Source organism: Hesperophylax consimilis, chromosome 7 (genome assembly GCF_061612785.1).
Source record: "Hesperophylax consimilis isolate HC1 chromosome 7, BYU_Hcon_1.0, whole genome shotgun sequence".
Lineage (NCBI taxonomy): Eukaryota > Metazoa > Arthropoda > Insecta > Trichoptera > Limnephilidae > Hesperophylax > Hesperophylax consimilis.
Genome location: NC_142842.1, coordinates 15855107 through 15869088, shown reverse-complemented (window position 1 = coordinate 15869088; position 13982 = coordinate 15855107). Strand labels below are relative to the sequence as shown.

General features: G+C 33.0%; 1 protein-coding gene across 1 annotated transcript in view; it reads right to left on the bottom strand.

The window, feature by feature from the left end:
* Positions 1-13982, bottom strand: part of LOC149422371 (uncharacterized) — a 280175-nt gene that overhangs the window by 30223 nt on the left and 235970 nt on the right. Inside the window, exons 7-8 of the mRNA XM_089633760.1 lie at positions 6957-7088; positions 1366-1488 (exon numbers count right to left, since the gene is read on the bottom strand). Of these exons, the coding sequence (XP_089489886.1) occupies positions 1366-1488; positions 6957-7088 (255 nt within the window). The remainder of the gene's footprint in view (positions 1-1365; positions 1489-6956; positions 7089-13982) is intronic.

The window sequence follows — 13982 nt, the reverse complement described above, 5'->3', positions numbered from 1 at the left end:
AACATTGCTAATTAAATGTTTCCTTAGAGTAAATTATTGATTGCGTCTAATTCATCACTTCAACAGTTAAAAAAATGCTAATTCATTTTAGAAAGATCTGGATAAAAATTACAATATCACATCGGAAAGTTTATAAATGTTGAGTTAAAAAAAAACTGTATTTTATAAAATACTTAGGTATCGGAAAACTCCAACAAGAAACAGGAGATATTAAGCAGTTATATTTAATTTAATTATTAATTTACTACGCTGATTTCTAAACCTGTTTGCTGTGTAATTATTATTACGCGTCGCAGCTGTTTCACCTTCTGAAGGTATTATCAAACTGTCCAAATTTGTTTAAATTAGTTTGATAACGCCTTTAGAAGGCAAAAAATCTGTTACGCGTAGTAATGAATACACAGCAGAACTTGTTTATAATCTCCATTGTACAACTTTTGACATATCATTATATCTTTCATACTTCTTCATGTGCTTTAACGCTGTATTAATTTAGCTTTGTTCTGTAAAACGGGCGTAATAAAGGTTTGCCAAATACAAACTGTTCATGTTCATTTTAATAAATATCAATAAAGTTAGTACACATTTCTCTCTAACTACTTTCGTAGTACCTGAAGTACTTATTTTGCACTATTTGCGTTATTACACAATTGTTTATATGTTTATAAAACTATTAGCACACACGAAGATGTGAGCTAACTTAAGATTAATAAATAAATAAATAAATTATTGAACTTCTTTTGTACAACAGAACTCTCTATGTCAACTTGTGTTTTGATTATATCGTTCATACTCAGTTCATTGTGTTATGTTCTATTCACTTTTTATTGTACTTCTGAACAACTTATCTACAACAATGTGTACTTGTAACTTCAAGGCGTGAATAAATAAATAAAGTGTTTTTTTGTAAATTGAATAATAATATTATTGAACATATAAAAGAAATAAAGAAAATTACCATGGAGTACAATACATATTAGCAGAATCAGTTAGTTAAAAGTTTCGGAAAAGCCACACGGAGAAAACTTACTGATATAGTAGAATTTTGTTAATTTATTAAGAAGTGGGTCAAAATATTCGTTTTCCTGATAAAAATGAAACGAAAGAATTGACAGTGCTCCAAGCAAAGTATCAGATAAAAGCCAATGTTTTATGATGACGGTGGAACACGTGTTCATACAAATACTGATATTGATATTAACATACTGTTATTGTCGCATACTATAATTTTTCAAGAGGATTTGATATTTTAAATATTGTCATTAGCTACTTCAAAGCATCTCATTCTAGTTGACATTGATTGAATCAGCGCGTCGTGAATCGATAGATAATTTTGCACGCCGCTATTGAAGAATATTATCTTACCTTGCCATGGAGATTGATCTTTTCATTTGCATCTTGTGCTCAGCTTCCTGCCTTACGGCTATCATCGCGTGTTTGCAGGTTGGTACCGTCTTCTGTCGCAAACTCCAGTAGCATGTCACGTTTCTAGATACAAACAAACAAAATTTAAATGAGTGAACAGAATGTGTAAACTTTTAAATTTAATAAAACATTTTGTTTTTTGTGTGAATATGCGAAGCATTAGTAGAAATGTTACGAAACAGAGTATACTATCAAATTAATTGATGATAAACCGTGACATTTGAAATACATGATAAAAGTTACGAAAACTCGTATGTTAGGTATTGACGAACCCTGAATAGTTAGATTCACGGTTAATTGTGCTTTAAAATATATAAACATTTAAAAATTATTATTAAAGAAACAAGGCAATTACGTATTAAATAGTAGTTACACGTCTACGTTTCCATATATTTAGGTCTGTATAATACACTTCCATGGAAGCGTTAGCATATGCATGGAAGAGGAGTGTACAGTACATTATTGCAGTTATTAAGAAGTAATTAATAATATGATATGTACACGTGTTATGTCCTGTAGTAGGTAAATTGCAGTGAGAAAGTATAAAATCATTATATTACATATTTGGTAAATGTTATATAAATGTATGTCGTTAAAACGTATCCAAAATAATGTAATTAGTAATAAAACTCGATATTATGTGTACATTTTTGTAGAAGAAATTGTCACTTATGGAAAATGAGTAAGATATAAGTTTAACCCCAAATACATAAATTGGACTTTGAAGAGAACGGAAAATTCTTTCCATTTTTACTTTAATTTTCGAAACGAAACGTGGTGACATCCTTTAAAATATTGATTGAGATGACATTTTTAAAGCCAGATTACAATAAATAAAAAAAAGTGGGTGTGTCAAGCCTACGCAAGACAGAAGTGAAACTTCTTTTGTTAAACCGTATGAACCACAATCAATTACGTATTTCACTCGTATTACACTCACGACGCAGTATACTAACCAAGCAGCTGATGCTTGGCGTGGCGCAGTTCGCTGGTGTCTGAGAGAGAGGAAAGAAGAGAAGAGAGAGAACGTTCGTGAGCGGCTCCCCCACCTCAACAAGCGCATATGGTGAGAGAGGGACAGTGAACGGTGAGCGGTGGTGGGGGTACCCGCATTTTCGTGTCGATCCTGACTCGGTTTTACTCCGTCCATCGAAAATCCATTACGCGCCTAAAGAAGTTTCACTTCAATATAGTCAATTGTTTAATATTGTTTAATAGATTTAACAAAAGTCTCACATTTATAAAGGTTTGATAAAAAAGAATTATTGATAAATCATGACATATTAGTTGTCAAATGATAAATAATACATTATATTTATGGCAAAGATATCTCGGAGGTTATCCTTTAACTTTTGAAGTTTTCTAACCACCTTATAATTAGCAAAGTAACGGTTGGATAGAAAATGATATTGTGATTAGCGGCATGATCAACACTACAACAATATTTTAAGAAAAGCCTCCCACAAAAACTTATTTAAGCTAATGAGAGCTTCGAACAGTTAAAAACTTTGAATCGATTTTCATTAATTAATAAACGAGGGAAACCTTACTAAATTAAATTATTTTTGAGATGTATGAATTCACAACTCCGTAGTGAATACTCTTTTATTTTTATATGTATATGTTCCTTAATACATATTTAGCTTTACGTAATCCACACTATTAATTTGAATTTACCTTAATTTAATCAAAAATCATAATTTATTGTAAACTATGTAACACAACTGTATTACTTATTAACTACTTTTGTAAAAGCCCATTAGGGCGTAAATAAATAAATAAATAAATAGATTTTTAATAAAGGGACCGTTTAGTAAATAATAATTAATCTCAATGGCGCATTTCATGATTATTGTCTGAAACTTATGTGAAGAAATTTGTTTAATTGTACCTATTTTAGATAAATTGTACGCTTAAAGTGATCTAAAGAAAGTTCATAAAAACGACCACATTAATGCTCCAATCTTTTGAAATTTTTTTGACCAATTTGAAAAGAAATTTCCTTCGGTCTTACAATCCTGATAAACCCACATATAATTTAGTAATGAATACGTAATAGATTGTTTTCAAAGTTTTTTTTATTATTTCATGCAATAATAAAAGTCCCTTTCTTAATATAACTCATTACGCTTGCATAAGCCTTGCATTATTTGCGAATCTACATTTCTAACACAATCATACATGGTTTTACATCAAATTCACCTCAGGGATCTCATTTCTACAGCATTCAGTCTACTTTCATCCTTCCTCTGCCAGTTCCATGCCTCACTGCCATACATTAAGGTAGGTTCTAGCACTCCATTGTTGACTGCTAGCTTGGCTTCTTTGGATATCTTTTTTGATAGCGCCAACTGCGTTCAATCCTCTAAAGTTACCTGCATTTACGCTTCTTTCAATATCTCTGTCAGCCTTTCAATCTCTCTTAACATACTTCCCAAATACACCAACTCATCCACCAGCTCCAAGTATGCATAATTCACAACTATATTGCACACTGTTTTCGTACTCATACATACATACATAATTCGTTCTTCTTAGACACGAGAGATTGTAGATCTTCAATACTGTTAGCAATCACGTCTAATTCCCACCAACCCATTCAAATCGCCTATCATTATAATCCTTTAATAAAATTTTTTTAGTCTCATTACGTCGTTTACACCACTCAAAATATCATCTTTCAATTTAATAGAATTAATAGGGGCATAGCAAATAAGAAAAAAACACCCTTGTCAAACCGATTTTGAATCGGTTCCCCATTATTCTTGGACTTAAAATGTGTACTGCAACATACATTCAACCATTCTTAGAACATAGTAATTTTATTTTTTAAGTTTTCCATAAAACGTTTATGCACCGATATATTACAGAGAAAATTACAAATTTCAGCCAAATGTAAGAATTAAGTGTCATGTGGGCAGTTTTACTATTTTGTGACTTTCGTCAAAAGATGGTTGCTGAACTGTCTGTAAGCGACGTTGAAAATATCGATGTTGAATGCAGAATCGTCAGGGTTAAACGCGTCTCTCGTTTTAATGAGAAATTCAAAATCTCTTCTTAAATTAACGCCATCCATGAACACGTAGATTATAACGAGAGTCGCGTTTAACCTTAAACAATTCGGTCGCTTTGTTGATTGGCGCGTTCTTATAGGCAGAAGTCCTCGCTTCCAGAGTATAAAAAGTGGACGGGATCTCCCAAGAGTATATTTGTTAGGGAAATATAAGTTAACTTCTTTTAATATATTTTGAATTTTTTCCAGAGAAAATACTTAAAAAATATATTTTTCAGAGATCTTGTAAGTCTACCCAACCAGCACGCTACGCAGCTGATGGGCAGATGCATCCTAAACACACCTTACCCGATAAACCCCGGAACCCCTGCTAAATCACCAAACGTAGTCAACTACTTGGGGTGACCTATGGCACAGGTGCTGGTTATCAAATAAATGGTTCCCGGGGTGGCGGTACCCAAACCCGCCTACCAAACTGTGAAGATTACAAAACTAGTCAGTTTTTTAAAAAGTCTTATTCTACCTATTCAGTTCTCTCCGCATACTAAAGTATTTTAGTTTCAATATCTTTGCACATCCTTAATATCTGTCACCAACACCATTCACAAACATTCTAAATTAATGAAGTTGTCAAATAGTGAATCACAATAAGACATTCCCAATATGCTGGGAATAATAACACAACGTGTGGATCCAACAGTCACAATAATAACAAGGCGCTCGCCTATTCGTTAGACAATGTACAATGAACATTCAGGATTAACTAGTCACACGTCACGGCATATCAATCCAAATACTGTATAATATGTAGGTACAGCCACATACGAGTATGAGAGCGGTGTGTTCCCTTTCACAGCGATTTTCCTGTGAATGAATGAAAGGCAGATATGGTTTAAGGAATTATGGAGGATCATAATGAATGCTTTATTAATTTTCATCTTCGCTTTGTTACTATGTTTGCTTTCGTCACTGATAAATTCTTAAAACGAGAATAATATTATGTTCATATTGAGCAAACGAAATGAGAACGGAGTGTCAAGAGAATACACGTCGCAAAATTGAATAGTAAAAGAAGTTGGGGTTACCAGAGGAAGACGTGACATCAGTGAATAAAATACTTAAGATAAGTCATGTCAAGAGTCAGAATAAGAGAATAACGGAAGACTATGTATGAGACGAAGCATTATTGTGAATAAAGTAAGGAGTGTGTGCCAAGACATTTTTGGTTCTTCTTCATTACTACCAGGAAAATGGGTTGGTGGTTAAAAATAGTTAGTTTAAAAATATAGCAATGCACTCGAGCGATTTTTTTAATATTATGGGAAATTTGCAGAAACGTTTTGAGCGATCCCTTGTCATAATATGCAAAATTTATGATATCTGAAAATAAGAAATAAATTACGAAATCTAGGTGGATTCAATGGCATGAAACCGCTGTAAGCATCTCATATGTTTCCGTATTAATATTTTGAAGAATAATATCAATAAAATAATATGATGTGAATATATATATAAATACAAACAATCGCTTGATTGTATAAATTATGTATTATAAATTATTATGCAGGGCATTTTTTGGTTTTCGCACTTAGGTGGCAGTGAACCTCACATCGGCCCTCCTCTGAATTTTCTACCGAAATATTAACTGATTATTTTTATAACAATCTCTTTTCACATGCCGAGTTGAAAAAATATTGAATTTTGAAAAATAATTCTTGTTCTTTTATTTAACATTTCACTTGAAGAAATGTCCCATGTATGTAGGTTTGAAGAAATTCAAAATATCTCTTTTAATGCTACTTAACTCAGATGTCAAGAGATTTTTAATATATTTTATGAACATTGGGGTTTTTTTTTTTTTATAGTGAATACCTCACAAGAGTCCCAACTGCTCCCGTCTGGAGCCAGTGAGACTATGGCATCCCCAATTGGGGGATGTTGTGAGGCTGAAGGTAAGTGGGGAAGGGAAAGAGGAAGGTGGGGAAGTACCTGGCTATTCAGATCTAGTCACTAAACACGGCTTAAGCCATTTGGAGCAACGTTTCAATTCTGAATGGTGGTCTTACACCAGGGCGATACTGGTAGTATCTTCCACCCTGGAACGTGCCGCAAATATACTATATATTATTTTAATTAATTAATTGTGAAATAACACAAATTAATCAAATAAAATTTATTTGCGCACGCCGGGTTCGAACCCGCGACCTTCGGAATGGCAGTCCAATGCGTTACCACTGGACTATGCCGGCCGTCAAACTAAAATGTTATCAAAAGCGTTACTTACTTACACCTATTAGTTACACCCATTAGTTAGCGCGCTCCCTCTGTCATTCGTATTTACATATTTTCCTTTAAAATCATCTTCAGTAATCTTCTTCTTTTTTTGAACTTTTATAACGGAACCTTAACAACAACACTGAACACAAAGTGACTCATGATAGTGTTAATCAAAAGCATCCAATATGTAGTAAATTATACGTGAATGTAAATGTACGGCTTGAAATGTAGTTGAACTCACCTAGGGTACATGCCAGGATAGTTCGGGCTTTGTAGTTTGCAGGGCTTTCTATAGCACTCCTCGTAATTCCTGGTGCAGTAGGTCCCGGGAGATACCTGGCCACGCTCCAGTGGAACTGTTGGGGTGCCGAACCTGTTAAATATAAAAAATTACTACTCTGATATCAAACAGACTACAAAAATATGTTTTAAAGAATAATTCGGTAGTTCTGTGATTACGAAACCACCTTCAGATTGATCCTTTCATGAAATAATCAAATTTTGAAAATTATTAAGTACCGATAATTTATCACGTTCCATGACAAAACAGACCAGTGATGAAACATGACATTAAATAAAGGTGAATAAAGAGGACAAACAACCAACCTAACATCACCAAATCCTCACCTAACCACACAAAACCTCACCTAACCTGTTATTTTATCACGTTCTTTTATAGAACTGTTATATTTATTCCAGTTGCAAATTTATTACCGATATGCATCACTAAATACCAAAATTTTTATCTATATGTACCCATAAAAATAGTGTTATCCTCTTTGGTTTAAATAATGTTCAATGTTTTAGTTATTGAAGTTAATATTAACGACTCTCAAACGAAAAACGTGAAATAGAAAAGACAGAAAAAGATTCAGTCGCATCTACGAATCGAACCCGGGACCTCTTCCTTGCCGAAAAAGTGCTCTAACCACTGTGTTAATTCGACCATATCAACTTATGTCATTTTTAACGGTTTCATACGTCGACTGACAGCTACCAACATTATCTTAACTCATATTTTTATTGACTGCTAACTTTTTGTACGATTGCAAGATTCTACCTGAACTAAATGCAGTCGAGATAGTGTCTTGGAAAAATATATCAATTTTTATTTAACGTGTGACATCTATTGACTTTTTTTCAAATCTCAGATGAATATTTTTATTTTGGCATAACTTAAAGAGTAAAACCACAAATTGTAATATTTTAATCATTAACGATGACACTGGAACAAAAAATGTCAAACTGAAAAATTAGATAACGGTTGCCTATAGGAACTGAACCCGGACCTCAGCCTTGCCAAATCGAAGATACGACAAACACAAACTAAAGCAAATTCTTCCCCATTTTGCGCGGCCGGTGTCCATTGTCCAATGAGCTGGTATAGGTGCAGAATATGGGTTGGCATGTACTAACAAAATAATGACTGCCAGTTTCATTTCTCGCGGCCTGGACGCATCGTAAAACTGACCAAAGATGTAATTATCGTGATAGAAAAGCGTAAAAGAAGTTCCCACAGAAAATAAAATATACAATTATACGACACGATGCATCACGTAAAAAAATATTTACTTTGGAAATTTATTTTCCACCGAGAAAATCGATATTGGTAATTGAGGTTACTCCAATTAATAAAACGGTAAAATTTCATTAACGATAAAATAAAATAAATTGTCAACAATTGAATTAGACGTTAAACTTTGGCTATTTCATTATGGATTTTATTTTTTAGAACAAAACATTGGAGAGTCAGAAAAAAACATCTCTTTGTCAACAATTACGTACGGCTTATTTGGACAAAATTTCAGCTTCGAAGAGTAGATAAAATAAACTCACTCACTAACCGTCGCGCCGTTTTCTGTAGTAAACAGAGAGGATAGACCTACACAATTTAGGTTGTTTCAAAAAAATTTAACAATTCTTTAAATTTCGAAGGGATTTTCAGGTTCTGTGAAAGTTCTTTATAATTTCAGTTCTTCAACTGGCCTATTTTGATACTAACAGAACTTTTGACTTCTACAATACATAAAAATTCGGAACGTAGTCTACAGGACAAAAAAGTTTGGGGACCTCTGATTCACAGTAATACATTGCTCAATGCTCATGAACGCTATTGATATTTTCACTTTGTAGCAGTTATTTCTGGCCCGCTACAGAGTCATAGCAACAATCAGTGCCCATCTCTGATTTCAACTTGGCCCGATTAAAGTATTTGATTAACTTAATCATATCATATTTTCCTTCATGGCGTTCCTGACGTCTTCAATCATTAACTTATTTACCATTAGCCTTGCATTCATTCAAAATAATTCAATGTAAATAAATATAATAAAACAGCTAAATGCTGTAACGAACTATTCAAATGTGCCTTTTTCCTTTGAACTATCGGATTTACTATCGGATTTACGTTTCCACCAGTAATCGTCTAGTATTTCACCTATTTTCCCTTTACTGTTGTCAGATTTCCCTTATTATTAATCATCATTTGCTCCTGTGGGAATTTATGTTAACTGTTTCAGTCTTACTTATAAATATTCCCTAGTACGCCTACTAGCAATCTTTACTCATAATAATATTTAAGCAAGATTTTTCTTGTTCTAATCCTCAAAAATACGGTCATTTTCAAATTACGCGTTTAGTTGCTAACTTCACGAGTGTTAAACATTTTCGATGTCATATACCCGGTATAGCTATGACCCGGTAAATTTTGAATTGCTTCGAAATTTGATAATGCGTTCTGTATTTGCTTTGGTAAATAGATATTTCGATTTAAAACATTTCTATGACAGCTGCAAATGAGCTTTACTGCTTTTGTAAATTTTCATGGCGCGACCGATTGATAATAGTTAAATCACCCAGATTTTTAATAAAGTCCGCGATCTCCATCTTAATACGATCGTAATACGTCCCTAATCCCGAGGGTCAGCCACTAATACTGCCGTATTATGACCGATATACGCAATACGAATGCGGACGATTGTGGGTAAGGTTTTTTACTAAATTGTTCTTATCCTTCCGTATTATAAATTATGAGTAAGACGGAAAGTGTTTGTTCATTGAATATTCTTTACAATGCACACCTTGTCAACATAACTACGAAACTACAAAACGCGTTAAAGCTAGTTTGACAGAAATTCTTTGAAATCATTTATGGTAATAATGCATACTAACTACCACCCATAATATAAAATGAACACTCTAAGTACGGTTTCTTTTATACAAAATTTTGAGAAATTCCTTCAAAGTAGGTTTTAGTATGGTATTTAGGTAGGTCTGTATTTGTAGACTTAGATTAATTAACGATGAGTGAAATACCGGTTCACTTTCGTTATCAAGCGAGCATGGAAAAAATTTATCGATATTTTAACGCTAATTTGTTTAAAACCTGTTTTTTTCTTCTTCGTAATCCTGTTAAAAACGGGACTGCAGGCCTTTGGCAGGTTTCCTAACAAACGTCGGTAAAAATCGAATATGTTGTGGGGATATCGGAACACATGTTCATAAAAATTCAAATTTTTTCGCATTTCGTTTTTATATTTACTAGTATAAGCATAACTGTGTGAACACGTGTTCAAATATATTCTGATTGTACTGATAGTTTGTTAGTCAATAGCGTGCCATTACGTTTTTAACAGGATTTTAATAAATCAGTTAAACTCATTTTTCTCCGTGCATTGTATAGGTTAGCTTGAATTTTATCGACGCTGTAATGTTGAAAAATAGGAACTAAAAAGTAATCAGAAATCACTTTGTTTTCAAGGAATGCCTCAAATTTTCTAATCAATGAGATGTACAAGTACATGTGATATCTAATAACAACGATAATCGAAATAGGACGTCCATATTTAAAAGCCTCAAAGAATTCAGTGGTTTGCTTCTAAAGGGACCAATAATAGTTTATCAAATTTATCGAGGCCTATGTAGAACTTGCTTATTTTATCATGTTTTAAATATAAGAAAAGCGAATTTCGATTTTTAACATTGGCCCCCAAAAAACAAAAAATCCCTTCCCTATGCCAATTTTTAATGTTAGAATTCTAATAAGCTGACATTGGCCATTTTACATAAAATTATTGGTTTTCTCGGAAAAGAGATTTATAAAAGTTCTGAAGAAGTTACACAATTATACCTTACAGAAATTAATTACGTCCAAAAATATCTGTCAAAATTATTGCGCGAAATTTTCATAGAGAAAATTCAGCAATTTAATAATTCCTCTGTGTCAAATTTTGCCCAATAATTGAAAACAAAAATGAAAACGCGTAAATAAAATCCTGTGAATTTCTGTGAAAGTGAAACTGGAAAAATAAAACAAATCGCGAGGCGTTGGGCCGCTCCACTAGTTTACTCCGCAAATTTCACAAACAATTCTAGGCATCTCTCAGTCAGCGAATTCTTTTTGGGTCGGACTCCAATCGCCGCGCCCGAGCTGAATTTTCACAAAAGTGAGAATTCTAACTGCAAGGCGACGAAACGAACACCGCTGAAAATATTTCTGGTTTCAATCTTATGATTGGTTTTGTGTTTACTTCAAGTTCGCCAAAGTTTCATGGAGAATTTTGATAAATTGGAGTTCTTAGTTACTCTGTGATTACTATGGTTTTCTAAAGTATCAAATTATTCCAATTCCTAACGAAATTCATGCTTAACACTCGTTCAGATTTGCAAAAGCAATGTTTGTCAGAGTATTTCAAAATTATCTTTGCTTGTGGAGTATATGAATGTCACGTGTAGCTGTTAGCAAACAAACAGTGTGTTTAAAATCAAATTCTAAGGAAAAAAAATCAACCAAATCTTTCAAAAATACCCAATCATTTTAGGCGCAAAAAGCACTCCAGAAAATAGCCATAACTTTATCTAATACCATACAAAAAGCACTCCAGCCAATAGTGATAACTTAATGTAATACCATACAAAAATCACTACAGCAAATAGCGATAACTTTATGTAATACCATACACAAAGTCTGATGCTATAAAATAATATGACATCTAGGTAGATAAAATGAGGTACAGTATAATAATAGTAATCTAGGTATAGTATAGGTATAGTATAATAATAGTAAAATGATATATTTATATATATGTAGTAACTTGAAAACTCTGCATTGAAGGAGGCAGTGCCCGGTCAAACAAAATTAATTCGTTAGTACGAAAAAATTAATTAAATCACAATGGTTAAAACGGTAATTGTAACCGTCATCATAGTAGGGACATAATCATTCAGTAAATGTAACTGTATTATTATTGTTTAGGGACCTCTAAATGGGATTGCCTGGGCCCGACCATGAATTGTCTCTGCCCCACTGAAATAAATTGTGAATATATTTAAGATAAAAGATTTTCAATACCGTTCAATTCTCATTCCACACCAACTTCGTACAATTAAGCCCCAGTTTTTTGTCTTTATTTGTTCGCCAAAATAGGACGGAGATGAGGAAGAGCGTATTAAATTATAAATTGATTTGGATACATTGCTTCTCTTTACTTCGCCCTATTATAATCTAATTTTAGTGTACAATGTATCTTTAAGAAATTTATTTAAAAAAATATATAAAAGGCGTGTTGAAATCTATGTTTCCGATTGTTGAAGGTGTCCTTAGAAAAATGGTGTGTTATGAAATGAAATTTCTCAAAATAAAAAAATTCAACCCCGCAATATTTATTTGAAATCAAGTACTTTGTATATTTAATTTCTTTCATGTGGTAACCCCGTGGCTGCGTTCAAAGTGGATGTAACCATTATCAGGGGAGGCGGGGCTAAGCCTCTGGATCCCCAGAGGTGCGGGCGAGGAGAGCTCTCTTGGTTCCTAGCTTTCGTGAGCACAGGTTGTTTCGCTTCTCCGGTATATTAAGATAACCAATACTAGTGTATTTCGAGTCAGTATTTGCCGCTGCTGCCACTCTAAACGTTTACAAAATCATCGCCCTATGGTATCGTTCCAGTTTTATTCTGTTTATTTCTGTCTCTGCTCTCTTCCAATAAATTTAACATCATTTTCTACTTTTTTAACCGTTCACAAAGAGATTTAAGCTTTTCCTACGCGTAGATTCAAGTGCTATAATATAGGTCTTCTTGAAGGCATTTTGTAGCTCCATAATAAGATTGTGTTATTTACCTATAGGAGGCGGCTGTTATCTCTCCTTAAAAAAGAACTGAAGACACGAAACCCGCTAGAGCTAGCCCGGTAGTCGAAAATATTGTATATTTGATTTTCCTACGCGGTTTGAGTCCGTGGAAACCCATTATCTAACAAGTGTTAATATATTGTGTGGTTCTGAAATATTTTCCTCCCTGGAAACGATGTGAAATATTTATTTTACTACGTGGCCTTGAATTTATTAAAATTCTGAATGTGATTTTACCCTAGTTATCATTTGTTTTAACTGGGTTTTAAACCCGTCACCCCTGGGACTAGATCCAAATAGCTGATAGATCTGTCCCAAAGGTCGACGTAAGGATTTGTTGTCTTATAGAAAAATATGATAAGCCAACCTCTGTTTCCATTGACATATTTTCCAATAGCGAATCTATGTTGTCTTAAGACAATATTGTTGTGTTTTTGACAAGTAATGTTCACGAAAAAAAATATTATTAGCATTATTAGCAGCATTAACCTTTAAAAGTCATTATTTATCAAATAAAATACAAAAATTTTATCATACATAACAATAAAATAATAGATTCAATAATTTTATAATAGCCCTTTTGTAAGTAATCTTTAAGTACCTGAATACGTCTGTCTCGACACAGGTGTACCCTCGTGAGACAGATGTCGAAAAAGTTGTGTAATAAAACTTTATATTGATAAATAAATAAAATAAAATAAAAAATAGAATATGACGTACTTCAATCATGGTTTTACATATTTTGACTAAAATATATTTTTTTGCAATATTGATTAATTTCGAACATACCACTTCAACCTTCATCGGGCATCATTGAACTTGACCTGGCTTCTTATACGAAGATGAATCTACAGAAACGATAGCATTTATCTGATATTGCCAACCATTAAAATTAACGATCATGGAAACCACATAAAATCACGGATTCATAATTATTTATTAACGTCGTATTCAAAATTCGAATCTCAATTTAAATAGAATATTTCAAACTATTTAATGCGAAAAAACATGGGATCTGTTTTTGATTTGTGCTACTTATTTTTTCTACCGCAGAACATATTTATATTATAGAACATGCATTAAAAAAAACGAAATGTACATTTCCAGGTTACAAATAACCTGAAGACATTGAATAACTA